This window comes from Drosophila miranda (assembly GCF_003369915.1).
Source record: "Drosophila miranda strain MSH22 chromosome Y unlocalized genomic scaffold, D.miranda_PacBio2.1 Contig_Y2_pilon, whole genome shotgun sequence".
In the NCBI taxonomy this organism is placed as follows: Eukaryota; Metazoa; Arthropoda; class Insecta; order Diptera; family Drosophilidae; genus Drosophila; species Drosophila miranda.
The window spans coordinates 32554045-32576946 of record NW_022881614.1 but is presented as its reverse complement, the minus strand read 5'-3'; the positions used below and the strand labels follow the sequence as shown (position 1 = coordinate 32576946).

General features: G+C 46.1%; 2 protein-coding genes and 2 pseudogenes across 2 annotated transcripts; all 4 read right to left on the bottom strand.

The window, feature by feature from the left end:
• LOC117193945 overlaps nt 1-8869 on the bottom strand; it is a 32529-nt pseudogene extending 23660 nt beyond the window's left edge.
• Nucleotides 8870-9208: 339 nt separating this feature from the next.
• LOC117192676 lies at nt 9209-11921 on the bottom strand (annotated as a pseudogene).
• Nucleotides 11922-12017: 96 nt separating this feature from the next.
• On the bottom strand, nt 12018-16129 carry LOC117192675 (structural maintenance of chromosomes protein 2-like). Its single transcript, XM_033397397.1, has 7 exons — nt 15900-16129; nt 15531-15842; nt 14739-15468; nt 14244-14671; nt 13906-14175; nt 13643-13836; nt 12018-13575 (listed from the first exon to the last, which is right to left on the bottom strand). Exons 1-7 carry the CDS (start codon nt 16065-16067, stop codon nt 12132-12134), a joined length of 3546 nt encoding a protein of 1181 aa, XP_033253288.1. The 5' UTR covers nt 16068-16129; the 3' UTR covers nt 12018-12131.
• Nucleotides 16130-17342: 1213 nt separating this feature from the next.
• LOC117193546 (esterase B1-like) lies at nt 17343-19446 on the bottom strand. The gene is made up of 4 exons (XM_033398291.1): nt 19253-19446; nt 19064-19189; nt 18786-19009; nt 17343-18724 (listed from the first exon to the last, which is right to left on the bottom strand). Exons 1-4 carry the CDS (start codon nt 19304-19306, stop codon nt 17473-17475), a joined length of 1656 nt encoding a protein of 551 aa, XP_033254182.1. The 5' UTR covers nt 19307-19446; the 3' UTR covers nt 17343-17472.
• Nucleotides 19447-22902: the final 3456 nt, after the last annotated feature.

The following is a 22902-nucleotide window of genomic DNA, read 5'->3' as shown; positions in this document are numbered from 1 at the left end:
TAAACACCGCTGGAGAATTTGAAATTCCAAATGGTACATATAAAAATTCGAACTGACCATTCTGAGTCACAAAAGACGTATATTTTTGAGACTCGACTTCTACAGGCACATGGAAAAAACCATTCGTTAAATCCAACGTGGTGAAATACTAATATTTATGTGACATTGGAAAGTTATCGCGAACTATTTTCTCATTCAGCTTTCGGTAATCACAGCATAGTCTCTTGCTACCGTTCTTTTTGGGTACCAACACTACTGGTGATGCATACTCCGATGTACTTGGCTTTATAATCTTCTGAGCCAGCCACTCTTCCACTTGCTTGTCCATGATTTCCTGTTCACACAACGGTAATCGTCTCGGATGCTGGAAAACTGGTATCTCATCCACTAATACAATTTTCATTTTTATCGGCGCATCTACATTTCTCTGAGGTTGGTACTTTCCTACCATACCCCTAACCTCTCTAGCATGTGCTTCACTGAGATGACCAACATCAATTGAAAACTCCTTCTCAACTTCGTCAATACTTGACATGCAAATGCCTTTATATTCATTAAACAATTCCACGCATGAGGACGATGCTACCTGATCAAGTTTCTTATCTTTATCCTCGACACAAGCTCTACGAACAAATCTTGTTCCTGTCTTAGAAACTTGCATGGCCACATGATCCAGAATAGTCCTTCCTAAAATGGCTTCAAAACCAATATCGTCGTCTGGAATGACATGAAATTCTACCTCCATTTCAATCTCATCGATTTTCACTGGTATCGAAAAGCTACCAAAAGTTACAACTTGACTATCTCCAATACCTGTTAAAAATTTCTCCTGGCCGATCAGTTCAAGATTTCCAAATTTCAAAAATACCCTCCTGCGAATTAAACACAAATCTGCTCCAGTATCAATCAAACCTTGGAATACCAAATTCGCGTACTTAATATCCTTTAATTCCAAACTTGATGGAGTGAAAATACCTGACGGCTTATCAACGACTTCCTTATCTCGAATAATGTTCGTATTCGATCTCTTTTCTTGTCTGGTTTCGACCTTGACATTACAGCTTGCAGCACGGTGTCCTGGTTGGCCACATTTGAAACAACAAAAATCATTTTTGGGACAATCTTTCCTCAAATGCGATTTGTCGCCACACTTAAAACATTTCCTAAAATTCTCTGCCATCGACCCTTTCACCGAACTCTCACTTTTATTACTCAGCGGCCAATTCTTACTCATCGGCTTGGATCCGCCTCTAGCTTTCTGGTAAACATCGATCTGAAATTTAAGCTCCTTTAGGTTTCTAGCTTGGTACAGCATTGCCTTACTTGCCCTAGCGTCTGGTCTCCCATCCACAAAATATTCGATTAAACTCTCATCATCAAGTTTAATTGGCTTGGCTATCTCCATTAACGCATACAAAAACTCATGCAACGACTCTCCTTTTTTCTGCTGGCGCTTTTGCAACATTCTATGTACTTCTACGGACGACAGTTTAACACTAAACTCATCCAACAGAGCTGCCTTCAACGAATTCCAGTTACGAATATCACGCAAACTACGAGCGAAAGATTTTGCTGCACCAACTAACAACTGCTTGGCATAAATGAATAATTGTAATTGACTCCATTGAACAGAAGCTGCGCATTCTTCTAATTCCTCTATCCATTGATTGATGTCGGGGTTTTTAGAACCAGAAAATTGTGACACACTACCTTTCACGTCTTTTAGCGTAAACCAAGATTTATACTCTGCCTGTCGCGTACCTGGTTGAACTGCTACGGTATCAACTGCTGTTACTACGGACTCATCCTCTGACTCTTCTTCATCCCCAACTGGAAAGCCGTGATGTATTAATAGCCTATCTTGCAAATCGCGCTTTCGTCCCGTCGTCTGCAACGCAAGCTCTCTTAACTTCTCTCGCAAATCTGCGACTCTCAGTGTCATTATCTCTTCAACTTGCATCGTGACGATTTAAATACAAAATAATTGATATTAGCTTATATCTAAGAAAATGTAATTAAATCAACTTAAACAACCTTATTACTGCTGGCCTGTTAACAATTTTCCAGTTAACATCGACTCCGAAAACGCCTTTAAAGTCGTCACTGTTAACGATCGCTTCTCTGTTAACGCTCACCTTACTATGGGTTTACCCTTGTTAACTCTCGCTTCTGCGCAGAACTTTCCAGACTCCAAATTTGACGCACACACACCACCACATCCAGATCTCGCTTGCCTGTCGATGTCGCTGTTGCCGTCCTCTCTTTGTTGCCTTGCCTTGCTCTCGCTGTTCGCCGTTAACTCGTTGTCGCTTCCCGAATCGTCGCTGCTTCTGCTGTTACAAAATGGTCGTCTCCTTGCTGCTTGTCTCTTCTTGTAGTTGTAGTCTCCGTCCGACGCAGTGCAACACAACAACAATCAATGTTCTTTGATTCTTGCTGTTTGCTGCCGTCGTTTTGTCGCTTCTGCTTCCTTTGGAACGAACGCACTCAGATTGTCGTCTCTGTGCCGCTTGTCTCCTTGTAGCTCTAGCCTCTCAGACGCAATGCACAACAACAACAACGAAGGTTTTGATTCTTGCTGTGTTTGCTGCCGTCTGCCGTCGTTTTGTCGCTTCTGCTCTCTTTGGAACGAATGCGCTCAGATTGTCGTCTCTGTGCCGCTTGTCTCCTTGTAGCTCTGGCCTCTCAGACGCAATGCACAACAACAACAACGAAGGTTTTGATTCTTGCTGTGTTTGCTGCCGTCTGCCGTAGTTTTGTCGCTCCAGCTCTCTTGAATGTCTGCTCACACTAATGCGCCTTCTTCGACAAGTGTCTCTCTCGCACTTATAGGCCAGACTGCAATTCAATTTCGCACCGCGACCGATCTCTTGTGTCACCAGTCTCGTGTTCGCCAAAATTTCCAAATACACGCACAAATCTCACTTGCAAATGTTGTTGTCTTGGGCTTATCCCGGACGAGCCCCCAATTTTGTAGTAGTTTAAGTTGCTTGATGGCAACGAGTAACATTTATTTAATAAGTATGTTGGACTTAAAATTATAACAGCTCCAAGTTTTACAAGTATGTTTGTGACTAATTATATGCGTGTACGTCTGATGCGTGGCTGAACTGACAACTGACTGATCTCTCTCTCTTGCTATCGGCTCTCTCAGAGCCGATTACTGCTCTATCCCGACGACACGACGAAAACACGACCGCTTCGTGTCTCCCTCTTTCCTTCGTTTCCTACATTCGGCTGTCCTGACGGACCATTCGCCTCGGATGGGTCTAGCCAAGGTTTCATATATTCTGAAACTGTAGAGGTCTTATAGGGACCCTCAGTATCCCCAATCTTCTCGACTTCGTACCTTCCATGATTCTTTACCCTAACCACCTTATACGGCCCTAGATACTTTCCTTTTAGCTTTAATCCAGTACCATACTGAGTACGCTTGATAGCTACTAGCTCATTAACCTCATACTGTCTATCTAGTTTCCTTTTTAAGTCAAAACTCTTCTTGTTTTCCTGCTGTAACCGTGTTTTCAACTACTTCCTTTCTAATTTTTTCGCGGTCCTTGTTCAACTCTTCGATAAGTGATTCTTCCAATATTTCTTTTATTTTTGGATCCATTCCTATACGCATGTCTAGACCAGTCAATATCTTGAAAGGTGTTACCTTGGTACTTCGCGGCTCAACACTGTTGATCATTTGCTGTACTTTTCCTAGATGCTTATACCAACTACCGGAATTACCCTGACACAATTTCTACAACATAGGCACCACTATCTTGTGCATCCTTTCGACTTGACCATTCCCACGTGGAACGCCTGTGGCAATCATTAAATGCTGTATTTTCTCTCTCTCACAATATTCACGAAACAAATTGGACATAAACGCTGCACCCCTATCCGTCACTATTCTGTTCGGATTACCAAAACTAGTCCCCTGAATTTCCAAACACTTAACGACCTCTTCAACGCCTGTACTACGTGTAGAATATAACCAAAAAAACTTAGAAAATCCATCAACGACAACCAGTATATAATTGTACTGTTTTTTAGTCATTTCCATTGGTCCAACGTGATCAATGTGATACGTTTGTAACGGCCTATCACCCTTTTCTATTGGTTGCAAATAACCCTCACGTTTTCCTGTCTTTTCATTGACAATGAATACACTCGACCCAACTATTTATTACGCGCCATACTTTGTCTTTTAACTTCGGAATATAATACGACTTTTCAATGATATCTTGTGTCTTTTTAACTGAAAAATGTCCTTGCTTATGTGCTATTGATATAATCTCATTTTCCAACTGAGCTGGTACTACGATGAGCTCCTTATCCGGATCCTTAAACAAAATCTGATTCTGAATATAATAATCCTCATATTCCTTGTCCTCCACAATACTTTTAACAGCCTTAACCCAATCGTCGGTTAGCTGAGCTTCTTTCAAACGATGAGCTATACTTTCGGTCACCATAAAACAAGATACACGACTCAACGCGTCAACGTGCCTCATCTTCGTTCCTGAGCGATGTTCTATAACATAATTAAAATCTTGTAGGTACATGGCCCAACGTGCTACTCTCAAAGGAACGTCTTTCTTTTTGATCGTCATTGTAAATGCATTACAATCTGTGACAATTTTGAACTTTATACCCAAAACGTATACACGCCATTTCGCTAAAGCTTCGATAATTGCCAGAACCTCAAGGTCATAAGCAGGATATTTCTCTTCACATGGCTTAGTCCTACGGCTCATATATTGAACTGGATGGAATTGGCTGTCTTCCAAACTCTTTTGCAGTAACACGGCTCCATACCCCCATTTTGATGCATCAGTATGGATTTCTGTCTCCAACTTCGGGTTGTACATTTCTAAAACAGGTCTACTAATCAATGCTACCTTTAGTTGTTCAAACGCAACCTGATGTATCTCCTTAAATTCAAATTTAACATTCTTCCGCAGCAGATCTGTCAATGGTTTTGCAATAACAGCATAACCCTCAATAAACTTTCGGAAATAAGAAGTCAATCCTATGAAACGCTGCACTGCTTTTTTATCAACTGGCACTGGGAACTTTTCGACTGCCCTCGACTTCTCATCACTTGGTCTTATCGTATTCTTTTCTATTATATACCCCAGAAAATTAACCTTTTGTCGTAGCAGCTGACACTTTCTCCAATTTATACGTAGCCCATTCATTTCCGCTATCTTCAGTACTTTTCTCAACTTTAACAAACCCTCTTCTATATCTTGACTACAAATAATAACGTCATCCATATAGACTGCTGCTTCATTATTCTTTACCAAATCTCTCAACACAGCCATTATAAATCTGGTAAACACCGCTGGAGAATTTGAAATTCCAAATGGTACATATAAAAATTCGAACTGACCATTCTGAGTCACAAAAGACGTATATTTTTGAGACTCGACTTCTACAGGCACATGGAAAAAACCATTCGTTAAATCCAACGTGGTGAAATACTTTGCACCCTGCAGTTTCTCCAACACTGTATCCATATGTGACATTGGAAAGTTATCGCGAACTATTTTCTCATTCAGCTTTCGGTAATCACAGCATAGTCTCTTGCTACCGTTCTTTTTGGGTACCAACACTACTGGTGATGCATACTCCGATGTACTTGGCTTTATAATCTTCTGAGCCAGCCACTCTTCCACTTGCTTGTCCATGATTTCCTGTTCACACAACGGTAATCGTCTCGGATGCTGGAAAACTGGTATCTCATCCACTAATACAATTTTCATTTTTATCGGCGCATCTACATTTCTCTGAGGTTGGTACTTTCCTACCATACCCCTAACCTCTCTAGCATGTGCTTCACTGAGATGACCAACATCAATTGAAAACTCCTTCTCAACTTCGTCAATACTTGACATGCAAATGCCTTTATATTCATTAAACAATTCCACGCATGAGGACGATGCTACCTGATCAAGTTTCTTATCTTTATCCTCGACACAAGCTCTACGAACAAATCTTGTTCCTGTCTTAGAAACTTGCATGTCCACATGATCCAGAATAGTCCTTCCTAAAATGGCTTCAAAACCAATATCGTCGTCTGGAATGACATGAAATTCTACCTCCATTTCAATCTCATCGATTTTCACTGGTATCGAAAAGCTACCAAAAGTTACAACTTGACTATCTCCAATACCTGTTAAAAATTTCTCCTGGCCGATCAGTTCAAGATTTCCAAATTTCAAAAATACCCTCCTGCGAATTAAACACAAATCTGCTCCAGTATCAATCAAACCTTGGAATACCAAATTCGCGTACTTAATATCTTTTAATTCCAAACTTGATGGAGTGAAAATACCTGACGGCTTATCAACGACTTCCTTATCTCGAATAATGTTCGTATTCGATCTCTTTTCTTGTCTGGTTTCGACCTTGACATTACAGCTTGCAGCACGGTGTCCTGGTTGGCCACATTTGAAACAACAAAAATCATTTTTGGGACAATCTTTCCTCAAATGCGATTTGTCGCCACACTTAAAACATTTCCTAAAATTCTCTGCCATCGACCCTTTCACCGAACTCTCACTTTTATTACTCAGCGGCCAATTCTTACTCATCGGCTTGGATCCGCCTCTAGCTTTCTGGTAAACATCGATCTGAAATTTAAGCTCCTTTAGGTTTCTAGCTTGGTACAGCATTGCCTTACTTGCCCTAGCGTCTGGTATACCATCCACAAAATATTCGATTAAACTCTCATCATCTAGTTTAATTGGCTTGGCTATCTCCATTAACGCATACAAAAACTCATGCAACGACTCTCCTTTTTTCTGCTGGCGCTTTTGCAACATTCTATGTACTTCTACGGACGACAGTTTAACACTAAACTCATCCAACAGAGCTGCCTTCAACGAATTCCAGTTACGAATATCACGCAAACTACGAGCGAAAGATTTTGCTGCACCAACTAACAACTGCTTGGAATAAATGAATAATTGTAATTGACTCCATTGAACAGAAGCTGCGCATTCTTCTAATTCCTCTATCCATTGATTGATGTCGGGGTTATTAGAACCAGAAAATTGTGACACACTACCTTTCACGTCTTTTAGCGTAAACCAAGATTTATACTCTGCCTGTCGCGTACCTGGTTGAACTGCTACGGTATCAACTGCTGTTACTACGGACTCATCCTCTGACTCTTCTTCATCCCCAACTGGAAAGCCGTGATGTATTAATAGCCTATCTTGCAAATCGCGCTTTCGTCCCGTCGTCTGCAACGCAAGCTCTCTTAACTTCTCTCGCAAATCTGCGACTCTCAGTGTCATTATCTCTTCAACTTGCATCGTGACGATTTAAATACAAAATAATTGATATTAGCTTATATCTAAGAAAATGTAATTAAATCAACTTAAACAACCTTATTACTGCTGGCCTGTTAACAATTTTCCAGTTAACATCGACTCCGAAAACGCATTTAAAGTCGTCACTGTTAACGATCGCTTCTCTGTTAACGCTCACCTTACTATGGGTTTACCCTTGTTAACTCTCGCTTCTGCGCAGAACTTTCCAGACTCCAAATTTGACGCACACACACCACCACATCCAGATCTCGCTTGCCTGTCGATGTCGCTGTTGCCGTCCTCTCTTTGTTGCCTTGCCTTGCTCTCGCTGTTCGCCGTTAACTCGTTGTCGCTTCCCGAATCGTCGCTGCTTCTGCTGTTACAAAATGGTCGTCTCCTTGCTGCTTGTCTCTTCTTGTAGTTGTAGTCTCCGTCCGACGCAGTGCAACACAACAACAATCAATGTTCTTTGATTCTTGCTGTTTGCTGCCGTCGTTTTGTCGCTTCTGCTTCCTTTGGAACGAACGCACTCAGATTGTCGTCTCTGTGCCGCTTGTCTCCTTGTAGCTCTAGCCTCTCAGACGCAATGCACAACAACAACAACGAAGGTTTTGATTCTTGCTGTGTTTGCTGCCGTCTGCCGTCGTTTTGTCGCTTCTGCTCTCTTTGGAACGAATGCGCTCAGATTGTCGTCTCTGTGCCGCTTGTCTCCTTGTAGCTCTGGCCTCTCAGACGCAATGCACAACAACAACAACGAAGGTTTTGATTCTTGCTGTGTTTGCTGCCGTCTGCCGTAGTTTTGTCGCTCCAGCTCTCTTGAATGTCTGCTCACACTAATGCGCCTTCTTCGACAAGTGTCTCTCTCGCACTTATAGGCCAGACTGCAATTCAATTTCGCACCGCGACCGATCTCTTGTGTCACCAGTCTCGTGTTCGCCAAAATTTCCAAATACACGCACAAATCTCACTTGCAAATGTTGTTGTCTTGGGCTTATCCCGGACGAGCCCCCAATTTTGTAGTAGTTTAAGTTGCTTGATGGCAACGAGTAACATTTATTTAATAAGTATGTTGGACTTAAAATTATAACAGCTCCAAGTTTTACAAGTATGTTTGTGACTAATTATATGCGTGTACGTCTGATGCGTGGCTGAACTGACAACTGACTGATCTCTCTCTCTTGCTATCGGCTCTCTCAGAGCCGATTACTGCTCTATCCCGACGACACGACGAAAACACGACCGCTTCGTGTCTCTCTCTTTCCTTCGTTTCCTACATGTGAAGCCCCAACAAGCGTGGCTTGTGGTTTGAAACAGTGCCAGATCGTGAGCCAGATGCTAAGATGAACTTGATCAATGTAGAGTCGAACTGTAGCCCCACTTCAGTACAATACAGTACCTTCAGCCATGGCGAATCCGTTGATTCTTATGTTTTAATCAGCGATCTTGCACTTGAATCGGTTTCCTCATCGCCGGATTGACAGGATCTGATCGGATGTAAGACCGCAGCGACAACGAACCGACTCGTCCAATTGCCAGACTAGAATGCCCAAGCCCATTTAGATCTCTTTGCCACACACCAACGCCAGGCCGCTCGCCACGCCACTGATAAGCGCTCGACGCTCGGCTTATGTTGCAGCTCTGCTCGTGGATCGCTCATCTCGCATGCGATGGGGCCAGATAAAGTTCTCATTTTTAGCTGACCAGTCAGCCGGTTGACAAGCTTTATGAAATGGCGTGCTCACGCATATAGTATGGGAACAACAGACAAGTCAACTAATACGCGTACTCGTACCAGGTGACAGTTTAATAGATAGGATAGCCAGGAGAAGGATTAATTACCCAGCCGCAAAGTCCACACAGAGATGGGAGCTACCAGATACAGTGGCCAATCCTCATACAGTCTAAAGATACATTTATATTTGAGTTATTGCATTTTGTGTATACATCGATAAATTCACGGGTCACGATCTAACTATATTGCCACTGGAACATTTACATGAGGATCAGATCATATCATGGCTCTACATTCAGACAATGTATCGTACTTAGGTATAGGCTAGCATAGGGATTAGACGAATAGAACCTAGGGTAAGGTTGCACACAGTTCAAAGTTCGCAGAAGCTTGGCTAACAGTGGTGTGGGTCTGCCGTCGTGGGTGACACCGTCGTGGGCCGTGGTGCAACACAAGTAGCTTTCCACAGACGGCTCAACACTCATCCGACATTCTCGTAGGACATGGCCGGGCGCTCGGAGCTCATGGCAGTTGTGCTGGTGGCCGATCCGAAGATCGTTGGCGGGTGGTGCTGTTGCGACTGCTGCTGCTGGTGGGGATGTTGCTGCTGCTGCTGGTGGGGATTGTGGGCATGGTGCTGCTGCGTCGGCGTCTGCTGTTCGTTGCGCAGCTGCGCCAGCGGAAACATGATGTTGTGGGCCATCTGCGGGTGGTGGAGATGCTGCTCGTTGGGCGGAGGAGGCGGCGGATGCTGGTGGGCCGCATGCTGCTGCTGATGCGCCTCCAAATGTTTGCGCTGCTCGCTCTGCTGCTGCTGCTGCTGGTGAGCCTTTTCGGCGGCGCTCTCCTCGTACTTCTTCTGAAGCTGGAAGAGCGGCAGCTGCTGGGGGACGTGTAGGGACACGGCCGAGGCGGCAGAGACCCGCTCCACCTGCGACTGGGGCGACGACTCCCGCTCGCCCTTGTCGTACTTCTTCTGCAGCTGGTACATGCTGTGCGACAGATGTGCGGTCACGGAGCTGCCGCTGCTGCTGCTTGTGCTCTGCTTCGAGGACGTGGAGGTGGAGGAGGCCGATGATTTATCCGCCTTGACCGGCGACTTCTTCTGGTACTTCTTCAGGATCTGCATTAGTTCGGACTTCACGTCCAGGCGTATCTCCTCGGGCACACGCTTGATCTCCTCGTAGAGCGACAGCAGGAAGAGCTTGTCCGGATCGCGTTGCTTGCGCTTCTTGCTCTTCTTGGGGAACGCATCCTGCATGAACTGCAGCAGCTTCTCCTCGAACGGCGTCTCCCTGGGCAACGGCGTATTGCCGGCCTGAAGCCTCAGTAGATGTGGATGCAGACCGCCATGGAAGGCTGGATGCTGAGGCATTCCCGGATGCGCCTGCGAGCCGTTACCGTGCTCCCCTCCAGCGCCAGCTCCATTGTGCAGCTGGGATACAGCTACTCCCTGGTACGAGCCACCATTCGATGAGCCAGGCGCATCGCTCGTCTCACCATCGTTGGTATGATGTTCCTGCGACTGCTGGACCGCATGCGACTGAGGATCCTTCTGGTGCTGCATGTGCTGCTGATGATGGCCCACAGCCGCCGTCAGAATGGCGTCACAGAGGTGCTCTGGCGCATAATCGAACCCGGACATGAAGTTCTCCGGCTTCAGCTCGCCGTTCATCTCCTCGTAAAAGTACTCCGTCCCCACAATGTCAATAATATCGTTGTCCTCCTGGTTAAGCTCAATGCCGGGGGGCGGCGAGCCCCCGACAGCTGGCAGCGCTTCAGCTCCGCCAGTTTCTTCGCGTGGTCAGCCGCATATCCCGCCAGCACTGCAAAGGGATAATCGTACAGACTATTGTGTTGCTCCCTGGAAAGGATAGGATCCACTCACCTTCTTCCACTGTATAATGGTCTTCTTGGGGCCGATGGTGTTCAACGCCGCTTGGATCTTCTCCCAGTACCACTCCTTCTCCTTCTTGCCCTCCATGTACTTGGTCTCCCGAAGCAACGTGATGAGCATTTTCTTTTGCGGCTTCGTCACACGATCCTAGAAAACAAAGTGGGGGAACTTTTTAAGTTGGGTGCCGAGACAGACAAAGGAAAGTTTCAAGAAGACTATAAAATAATCCATAGTTTTGTCAGATCAAATGCCCTGTTCTTTCCAGGGCAGCGGAACTCTAGTCTCTAATGGAATCTATTCTATTGTTGCCACTGACACTGACGGGAAGGCATCACATCACATCACTTAATTGTATTGTTGTCTATGCTGTGTGTCCCGTCCGTGCCAGAGGCAGAGGCAGAGGCAAATGCCAGTGGTGTCTATACATTTTTTTCCTCGCCTAACACGCGGATGAGATTGAAGAATTGGCGAAGATAATTACCATTGTGAGCCTGTGGAGAAATCTGCGTTTGCTCGAAATCTTGAATATTTTGTTTTACGACGGCCGTTGTTTAGGTTTTATTCGATTTTTGTGCAATTTTATTCAGTTTTTCACCTCCCTCAAAAACATTGTTGTGTAGTGTTGTGCTGCTCTTCGGGTTGCTTCTTCCTCTTCTATCGCGCACACAAACGCATTTGTATGGCCGTGTGTGTGCGTTTGACGGTCTCACCAAACGTTCCGTCTCGCTTTTGCACGTGCACCGCATAGTCAGTCAGTCGCTTCGTCTCTGTCGGTCAGTCAGTTTGACGTTTGCTGCTGGTGCTGCCATCGCACACAGATCCTGTTGGAAATGTGCGCGCCACTTGGCAATGTCCGTTAGGAAGTTTAAATGCAATTTTTGAATCGAAATCAAATTTTGGCAGGCAAGAGAGAAAAATCTGCATTCTCGCTATAATAATGGATAAGGCCGTTCTTGATCGTCGAAATTGTGGATCAAAAAATATATGGTATATATAGTTTCCATAGGACTCTTCAATATAATTTTTCCTAGATTATTATATTCATTTTACTAGTAAATTTATAGGTAAAATAGTATTTATTTTCAGTACTTCAATTATTTGTATATGTACATGAATTCTCTCGTGAATTCAGATGAAATTTAAATTTTCAAAATGAGATTGAAATAGTAGAACCAGCATTGAAAACAGATCAACGTTTGTGGACACCGGTGGTGCCCGATCTGCTGACCTGCCGCGAGACGGTAGAGACGCCCTCCTCGAAAAGCGTGCGAAACAGCACATTTGCATGATTGAAGAGGCCGTCCTTGAGCGACACAATAAGGAACTGAGAGTTGGTAAAGTGCTGCTTCAACATGCTGCCAATGTTCTGCGTGTGCGACATGTCCAGGGCGGCGTCCACCTCGTCCAATATATAGAGGGGAGCTGGCGAGAACTTGAGCATGGCCAGGACAAGGGATAGAGCCACCAGAGACTTTTGGCCACCGGACAATTCACCGAGACTCTCCTTCCACGTGCCATTGAAGCCGACCTTGATCTCAAGGTCTGTTAGACAGCCGTTGGTCAGGACGGGATTGAGACGGGCATCGGCACCCGGCAGGAGAGCGCTGAAAATGCTACTGAAATTGCTGTTAACCTCGGTGGCCGCGCGGTTCAGCTGTTCCTGCTCCTCTTCGTCCATTTTCACAATAATTTTCTTAATCTTCTCCTTGTCGAGGGCCACGATGTTGCGGCGACGCTGTGTCTCGTCGTAGTTCTCTTGCTCTCGGGTCAGAATCGCGATGGCATTCATGTTAAGCGTTCGCTCCATTTTATCCTTACTCTCCTGCATCTGTTCCAGCTTGTTGCCAGCTTCAATGGGATTCGTCTTGCTGTAGTCGTAGCGGGTGTTCTTCACGCCAAAGGCACTTTTTTCCTCTGGAATCCAGGGATACTTTACCTCTAGGTCTTGAATCCGCCTCTTGGCCTCGTTGGTCTGAGAGCCGGACTTGCTCTTTTCATTCTCCTTTTCCTTTACCTGCAGCTCAAGTTCCTGGTTCTGCTTTTCCATCTTTTCCCTCTTCACCTGCAAATTTCGCATCTCCTTGTTCTGGGCATGTAGCTTATCCTTCTGCGCTTTAATGCCCTGCTCGAGCTCCGCCACCTCGGACACTGCACTAGAGCTCTTCTCCTGCAGAGCAGCCAGATCGGCGATGAACTTCTCGAGATTTTCGACCATCTCCTGGTGCTGCTGCTTGGATGATTCAATGGTTTTCTGCAGCTCAGTGATCTCTAGCTTCAGTGTCTCGAACTCCTGCTCTCGCTTCTTCCAATTGGCACTCGACTTCTCCGCCCTCTGCTTGGTCTCCTTCACCTCATTGGCTGTCGACTTTAGCTCGCGCTCGCGATACCCCTTGGCATCGGCCAACTTTGCTTCGATATCCTTGATCTTGACCTGGGAGGTCTTCTGCTTTTCCCGGGAATCTGCATTCTGCTGCTCCAAGGACTGGACCTTCTCCTTCATCTCCTCGATCTCGGCCTGGTTCTGCTGGAATGTGGTCTGGGCCAGACGGCTTTTGCACATGGTCAGCTCGTGCTGGCGCAGATCAAGATTCTCTTTAATCTTGTTGTACGAGTGGGCCAGATTCTCGATGGAACTGCAAATAGATTGATATAATTGGAATTAAATTGTGCCTTGCGTTGTGCCTCTTCCTCTGCACATACGCCATTTCCTGCTCCACACGCTGCAACTCGACCTCGAGTTTCTTGTAATTCTTTTCCAATTCCCGGATAGAGTGCAATTCCTCCAAGATGTTTGCTCCCTTAGGCGCAGCACCACCCGACACAGTGCCGTGCGGGTCCACCAAGTCGCCTTCCAATGTAACCGAACGGCAATTTATACGCGGATCGTAGCTGACCTGCAGAAGGAATACGAATGGTGAGGAAAGAATCTATATTGCTATGCTGATGCCCCATCTGTCACCTACCTTCTTGGCCACGTCCAGATCTTTACAGATTAGAACGCTGCCAAAGCAAAGCTTCATGACCGGCTCATAGTAGCGATCGTACTGGACAAGGGACAGGGCCCACTGGACATTCTCTGGGCCAACCTTGCTCTGGGCATAGTCCACCACGTTCCTGTTAAGCGATTGCGAATTAATCTTGTTGATGGGCATCATGGTGACACGCCGCTGCAAGTTGCCCCTCTGCAGGATCTTCTTGCTGGTCACATCATCGTCCGTCACATAACTATACAACTGGGGGCCAAAAATCGGATATTAGTCACAAGGAAATTCCCAACTCCAGAACTACATGAGGCACTTACACTTCCGCCTGCTGCGGTCATCAAGGCCATGGAGTTTTGCATATCGGACACCTGAAAGAGCTTCCCCACCATGCCACGCACTTTGCGGCGATCAAAGTTCGGCTCTGGATCCTGGTACTGCAGATCGTAGCGAGAGGCATTGCAACGATCCAGCTCTCGCTTAAGGTCACGCTTGCGCGTGTGCAGCTGATTTCTCTGCTCCCGCAGCTGCTCGAACTGCCCGCTCTCATAGTTGAGGCCCTGCAGTTGTCGCTCAAGGCTCTGGATCTCCACCAGAAGCTGGTCGTGCAGACCCTTGTCCTTTACATAGGCAGCATCGTTCGTCTGCGTTCCGCCCTGTTTTTGTTTCAAAAGACCTCGTGTGTGCCGCAACTCCATCTCCGAGGTTTTGATTGTGGTCTGTGCTTCGCTCAACTGTTCCTTAGCCACTGAAAAGCGAAGCAGAATAGGTAAGGTAAGCAAAGATGGTAATCGTTGCATAAAGGAGTCACCCACCTATTAGCTGCTCCTGCAATGTGCTCGCCTGACCATCCTCATTGGTGGACAGACCCTGAGAGACAGCCTCGAGCTTCCGCCGGGCAGCTTCATAGGCCTTGGTATCGATCGCATCTGCCTCTTTTAGAGCTTCAAATTCCCCCTGAACCTTTGACATGGCGGCCTCCTTTTTGGTGAGAGCACGCTCGTCGTCGGCAATGTTCTTATCGGCCGTACTTATCTTCCGCTGGTCTTGTTCAACGGTGCCCTGCGCTGCCTTCAGGCTGCCCGAGGCTTTGGCCTCCTGGGCACGCTTAGCACTCAGTTGGGCCTCGAGCTCCTTTATCGATCCACCCATCTCGGCATCAATCTTCTCCTGCATCTCCTTGAGAGCGATTTCAATAGCTTCCATTTCTTCCAAGTTCTTGTCACGCGTCGAAAGGCAACTGGCTATGCGATCGTCTATCTCTTGTTCACTAGTCTCCAACAGTTTCAGTTCTTCGCACAGCTTCAGGTAATTCGCAGAGATGAAGATTCTGGTTAGATAATCGATTTCGCGCTTGAGTTTATTGTACTCCTCGTGGGCAGCGCGTTCCTCTTGCAGCTTGACCAGCTTGGGATAGACCTCCTCCTCCAACAAAGCTTTGGTCTCCCGCACTTTGGATTCCTTTTTATCGATTAGATTCTTGGTGGCATCGCGCTTTCTCTTATACTGGCTGGTGCCAGCGGCCTCCTCCACCATGGAGAGCACCTGCATGCAAAGAGACAGTAAAACAGCTTGTGGAAGAGAGCGGTAGAGACGCCTGTACTTACCTCCTTGGGCTTCATGTTGAGCACTTGCTGGATCTTGCCCTGCATGATCAAGAAGTTGGGATTGTTCACATTCAATTGGATGGAACAGAAGAATTCCTGCACCTTCTTGTTCTGCACGATCTTGCCATTGATCATGAATTTGTTCTTGCCACCGACAACGACCTGGCGGGCCACCGAAATCTCGCGGCACTTCTCGTACCCCGTCGGACACTGCAGGGCATTTGTGTTGTCGAACACAATGGTCACCGTTGCCTTCGTTATACCCGCCTGTCCATTCTTGTACACCAAGTCTTGCAGAGCGGAGGCGCGCACCTTTAAATTGTTTCTGGCGCATTAAATAATGTGTTATATGTATCTGGCGGAACTTACATTCTGCAGATTACTGATGCCCAGCACGAAGCAAATGCTGTCCAAAATGTTGGATTTCCCGGATCCGTTCAGACCGGTGATGGCCGTAAACTCCGGATCGAAGCCATCGATTTCCGTGCGCCGACCGTACGATTTGAAGCCGTCGAGCACCAGCTTTTTTACGTACATATTGCTGCAACTTATTCACAATTCAATTCCGTTTTACTTCGCGTCTCTTTTAGCGCCAATTCAGAAGTGGCGTCTGTTTCAGTGTTGCCATCTTAGCTTATTTTACGCTAGATTTGGCTAGCAAATAGCTTGAAAAATAATTGAAATGCTTATAGCTTGAAATCTAGCTTATTTAACAGTTCATTTAGCTAAAAATAATTTAGTAAAAAAATTTCTGTTTTTTTATTTTTTTAATTGTAATATTTGTTAATTTTTAGCGAGAAATCGGACAAGAGTCATATTTATAATTCGTAATTTGTTATTTCATCCAATTCTGGCAGCACTGGTCTGTTTTAGTTTATTTCAACCCTCAGAAATATACCAAAATATACCGTCTCATTTTAAAAATATACCGTAAATATACTGACGAATTCAAGTTCTATATTCCACGATGTTTACATTCCGTGGAATATTACTAGCGTTCTCTCAGTCCTGCCCACATAATTTTATTTAATTAATGCATCTATTTTCTACTTGACTGGCTTATTTTAAATACTTGAATTTGACTTTTTTTGCCTCAATTTTGGTTCTTCAACAACAATAGCGTCTCGTATGATGAAAAACCGAAGTTATCCCACTAAAGCCCCCTCTATTTAAATAGTTCAACTACTTGAGGTAAATGGCGGAAAATATTAACGATTGCTAATACTAATTTTAGATTCATGCCATCTTTCGTATGAACTTTTAAAAAAACCACTATATCTTTTACCTGAACTGCGCTAACATTATTAAATTTTCATTATTTTCGGTGGAAATTTTGATTATAATTGGTTAATGGTTCTCCGTCAAGGATTGGAAACCATATTGCAATATATCGAATATTATTAGCTATGTAGAACATTTAGCCATGCCCACATAGTTTTATTCGACTAATAAATCATTTTTCGAATTAACTGGCTTATTTTTACAAAACAAAACAAACGAAGAAGATATTCGTTCATGTTGCTATATTTTGATATTCCGTCGAATATTACTAGCTGGAAAGAACGCCCAGCTATTCCCACATAGTTTTATACAATTAATGAATCTATTTTCCACTTCAGTGTTTTATTTTAAAGTCTTGCTTTTGTTGGACTTAGTCTAAAAAAAGGTTTTAGCAAAAAGTTCATATATCATATTGCTCAATTTTGAGATTCCGTTGAACAATGTTTTCTATTTAAGAGCCTTAGCCCTGGCTATAGAATTTTAAGCCTTTAATGAATAAATTTTCTACAAGATTGGCTATTTTTAAGGAATCCCATTTATTGTATTTTGACTACAGCAAGGTTTAAACTAATGGGTAACAGTTAACCCATTAAAATACCCTCCACGAAAATTTTAGTGTCAAAGAATTTTAGAGCCGGTGTTTTTATTTTTTCAATGCAATTTACAGTTTGGCCATCACAGAACACTGGGGGCTGTATCGCTTGTACATGCTGCGCCAGAAATCCATACGGTCTGCATCCGGATTCTTTTGCATTTTACATTCCCGATCAATGAGTAGGCAGTCCAGCTGCAAGGGCTGGCCAGGCAGGGCTTTTTGTACTGGTTTCCAACTGTCGGGTGGCTTTCCGTGCCGCGCGAAATTCGCCCACATCTGGCAAATCCTCTCCGAGACGAGCGCATCCTCCTTTTGCATCGGAGAATCGTCGCCGGCCATCTGGAATAGATAGCAAATATCATCAGCATGGGCTACTCCGCGAAGATTCTCATTCTGGAAGATGGTTTTGTATAGATTGCGACCGCCAACGTAGTCCAGACGATAGAAGTACAGTGGCGACTGCGTCTGACAGTTGGCATGGATCTGCAGATCCATGCTGAAGTGATAGTCGGAGAACAAATCCAGATGTTTCTTGGTCAATGCCTGGCCGTCGAAGTAGAAGTTACGTATGTCAGCTGCTGCTTCCTGAGCTTCTGGTGCCTGTCGGTCTGGCACCAGGTTGCGGGGCACCGTTCGCGCAAGAGCTTGTTCGTAATCCTCCAGTTTCGTCTTGGCCCTCACAATCATTGCCAGTCCTTCCGCAGAGTTGTAGCCCATGATCATGGGCATTTTCCCCACGTGGTCCCTTTTGTGCATCAGATCCAAAATATTCTGATCGATGAAACTATCCGGACTGCTGGCCTCCTCGACAACAGGCTTGAAGACGAACGGCAGGTGACGACGCCGCTCATCCGCAGTCAGTACTTTCATCGTATTGGCCAAAATACCAGTCGGTTTCACTTTCTCAGACTGAAGGAACTCCAACAGGGTCTTCGTGTTGCTCCCAAAATCGCCGCCGCCCAGCAGTTCTGCCAGTCGACGTGTTTTAAATACCGCATTTGGTTGAAACGCCCATTCCATGTTGTCCGTTCCGCTCTGCATGATGGCCTTATGAAAGAGTTTGTTGGCGTGTCGGGAATATGTATGCAGGTGAACGGACGCCCCACCAGCGCTTTCGCCGAAGAGGGTCACATTGTTGGGGTCACCATTGAAGCTGGCTATGTTCTCCTGCAGCCACTGCAAGGCCATGCGCTGATCCTTCAGTCCCATATTGCCGTGTATGCCTTCCTCCGGCAAACTAAGGAATCCCAGGGCACCGAGGCGATAGTTCAAGGTGACCACAATCACATCCTGCTCCATGAGCTTGGCTGGAAAGTGGCTGAAAGTATTTAGTTTAGAACTTAGCTCTACTCTGAGCAGCTGTGAACAGATCCACTCACAAGTCGCTGTTGCCATTGCCAAAAAAGAAGCCACCGCCGTGAATCCACACCATGACGGGCAAGGGCGACGATGATCTTTTGCCCTTGGGGGCGTAAACATTGAGGAAGAGGCAGTTCTCGAAGCCAGCCACTTCTGTGGTGAAAGGATCGCGTTGGTGCGACACGTCTCTCTCCTTGCTGCAGTCCAGCTCATGCTCCTCGAAGCGCTCTTGCGGCACGGGGCTCTAAATGTGCAAATTACGTTATAGATATTTGTTGCAGTTTGGGGAAGCGCTTACTCGAAATCTGAGGTTACCAACAGGTGGTTCGGCGTATGGCACCCCCAAGAAACTATTGTACTCCAGGCCACTTGGCAGCTTCTGTTGCTGGCCCACAACAATACCCTGCTTCACTGGAATTTTCACCTGCGCGATCAAAAAAAATCCCATTAATTTACAGAGATGCTGTAGCAGAACAAATGAAATTACCTTCATGCTGCTGTAGAGTCTCACGAGAATGGATTTGCCGCCAGTCCGTTGCATTTTGCTGCCCCAAATTACGTAGCCCGCCCGGTTCGACAGACCGACTATCTAATCGCAATACAATTATTCGGCAATAACAAATAATCAAACCAGATTTTGCGAAAGTGGACGGACTTTGAACCGAAACCGAAATTCTGGCCGAAACAGCTGACGCTGCGATTAACCCTTCATAGTGCTATGGGGTATTTTTATACCCCAAAATTCAAAGTTCTGGTTTTAATAGTTTCATAGCAGCCACTGTTGGTAGTTTCATAGCAGCTACCTTTTATTATCATCAGTAATTTATAATTTGGGAGGGAAAGTTACGGTGCAGTTGGTTACAGAGGCATGTTAATTTAGTAGCGAGCTAACAGCGATAAATCATAAGAGCGTAAGCTAACAGAGAACGAAGCAATTTACTTGTTGTTACAGAGGCATGTTAATTTAGTAGCGAGCTAACAGCGAAAGAACATGAGGGCGTAAGCTAACAGAGAACGAAGCGATTCTCTTGTCTTCACAGACGCATGTTAATTTAGGAGCGAGCTGAGAGCCAAAGAAAAAGAGAGTATACTGTTAGGTTAGGTTGACCCGGACGGCCCTCAGAGGGGCCACATAGGCCAGTATGGCCTTAGTTGTCCGGATAGGGGGGGGTATGAACCGTCGCGCAGTGTTTAGTGGGTTTTGAAGTCCTGAGGATCGAGGTATTTTTCGCATAGGCCAGTAGTTGCTGTGGCGTCCTCTTGGAGGCATCTTCCAGTGATGCCAGCACTGGGGCGCCCAGGTATCTCCTCCTTGCCCTTAAGAGAGCAGGACAGTTGCAGATGAGATGTTCTAGGGTTTCGGTTGCCCCAGGTTCGTCACATTTCCTACAACTGTCTCTGTTTGTGATTCCTAGCTTTGTCGCATGCGCCGCAGCCAGGCAGTGTCCCGTTAATATTCCCACTAATAATCTGCAGTCCTTCCGTGGTAGGTGCAGCAGGTAGTGGCTGAGTTTGGCATTGCGTTCCTTGCACATGATTTACGAGGTTCTGCAGGCGGTGGTACTCCTCCACCTACATTCGGTTTGTGATCCGGCCTGCTTTTCTAGATCGCTTTGCAGCGTTCTGAGGGAGACAGGCACGTTCTCGGTTCTAGTATTCGCCAGCCCGACGCCTTCCTTAGCTAGTACGTCCGCCGTCTCGTTCCCTGGTGGCTGGGAATCCAGTAGATCCGCACTGACTTTGTCGTGCTTAGGGTATCTAGTGCCTCCCTGCTCGCCAAGACATTTCTGGAACTGACTGCGGACGACTGCATGGATCTTATCGCCGCTTGGCTGTCGACGAATAGGTTGACCGCATCGTGTGCTCTTTCAGTGAGAAGAGCGACTTCTGCTGCTTTCCTGATGGCAAAAACCTCTGCCTGGAATATGTACAATGTCCGGTAGCTTATATGACAGCCTTATCTCAGGGTCTGTACAGTATAGGCCCGCTCCTACTCCTCCGTCCATCTTGGAGCCGTCCGTATATATATTGAGGTGCTCCGTTTGGTCTCTTCCGATTTTCCAGTCTTCAGGTCCCAAGGATGCAGTTGTTTTTACGTCGAGGCATGTTTGGGGGGTCATGTAATCAGTTGATCTGTTCATTTCCCTTCCAATTGAACTATTCCCGTATTCTTGTGGCGACATATTTCCTGAAGCGATGAGGCGTTGTGCTGCCTTTCCTGCAGTCAGACGGGCGTGGATGTCTAGGGGTTCGATTCCAAGTAGGGTTTCGAGTGCTTTTGTTGGGGTTGACCTCAGCGCCCCTGTAATACAGAGCAAAGCCTGTCGCTGAGTCCTTTCCATAAGCTTATGATACGTTTTCTTTCCAGTAGCTTGCCACCACACTAAGACTCCATACAGCAGAGTTGGTCGCACCACCGAGATGTAAATCCAATGCATCAGAGCCGGAGATAGGCCCCATGTGCTGCTGAGCATCTTCTTGGATGCATAAAGCGCAATGGTGGCCTTCTTCACCCTTTCCAATACATTGGGTTTCCATGCCAGTTTACTATCCAGTACTGTGCCCAGGTATTTGACTTGTGTTTTTGGGGTTAGCCTAGTTTGATTGATCTTCGGGGGGGTCCATATCGGTACCTTGTACCTCTTGGTAAAGAGGATGAGGTCCGTCTTGTCCGCGTTGATACTGAGTCCTACTTCTTCCGCCCACTCGCGTATCTCCCTGAGTGTTCGTTGCATTAGTGAGCTGAGGGTCGATGGGCAAACACCCGTAATAAGTATGCTTATGTCGTCCGCATAAGCTGTTATTATTGGGGCCTTCCTTTCGTATCTCTTGATGAGGTCGTCGACCACCAGATTCCACAGGAGGGGCGACAGGACTCCACCCTGGGGTGTGCCTCTGTGTGCCTCTTTCACCATGGAAGCGGTGCCCCACTCTGATTGCACCCGTCTGCAACCTAGGAGGTTCCTTATCCACAGGTTGATTGCTGGGTGTGTATTAGTTGCTACCAGGCAATTTGTTATTGCTTCCGTAGCCACGTTGTTGAATGCTCCGGAGATGTCCACGAATACTCCCAGTGCATACTTTTTATTGTGAAGGGCTTTCTCAATGGTAGCTACTACCGAATGTAGTGCGGTCTCCACCGATTTCCCTTTAGTATAGGCATGCTGGTTGGTTGACATCAGTCCCCCTACCTCATTCCTGATGTGTAAGTCCAGCAGCTTTTCTAGCGTTTTTAATATAAAGGAGGTAAGGCTTATCGGTCTATAGTCCTTGGGACTCGCATGGCTGCACTTTCCTGCCTTTGGGAGGAAGACAACTCTCGAGGTTCTCCATTGGATAGGGATATAGCCAGTACTTATACAAGCTGTGAATATTGCGGAGAGCCATGGGGTAATCGCCTCTTTGGTCACCTGCATCATGGCTGGGAATATCCCGTCAAGTCCTGGTGCTTTTGTGCCCGCAAAGGAGTCTATTGCCCAGTGGATTCGCTTGGTGGTTAACAAATCTGTTGGGGGGTGTTGTTCCTCGGTTGCTAGGTCCTGGTGATCTTTGGCATCAGCGACCTCGGTGCAACCAGGGAAATGTTCCTCCATTAGTGCTGTTAGGGCTTCGTCACTGCCCTCTGTCCACTGTCCGTCATCTAGCTTTAATTGGCTTTGTATGGTAGGCTGCTTAGAGAGCAGCTTCCGTAGCCGTGCGGTTTCTGGTACTTTCTCGATGTTGGAGCAGAAGGTCCTCCACGAGTTCCGTTGTGCTTTACGTATTTCCTTCTTGTAGCTCCTGAGTAGGAGTCTGTATTCCTCATAGACGATCCCTTCGTTCGCTTGTTTGGCGATCTTAAAGAATTCCTTGAGGTTGTCCCTTTGAAGAGAGAGATCCCGGCTCCACCAGAGTGGCTTGGACCTCTTCTTCGTCCTCGAGGGTTTGCACGATGTGTGGTAGGCGTCCAGCAACGCGTTGGATAGGGTCTCTAGAGCCTTCTCTATGTCCTCCGCGGATTTCACTGTGCCCGGACTCGCGAGCTTCGAAATAACTGTCTTTTTAAACTTTTCCCAGTTTGTATTCCGGGGGTTTCTATAGACTATTACCTTCGAAGAATGTTTGAAGTCGCACTTAAGGTGAATGTACTTGTGATCT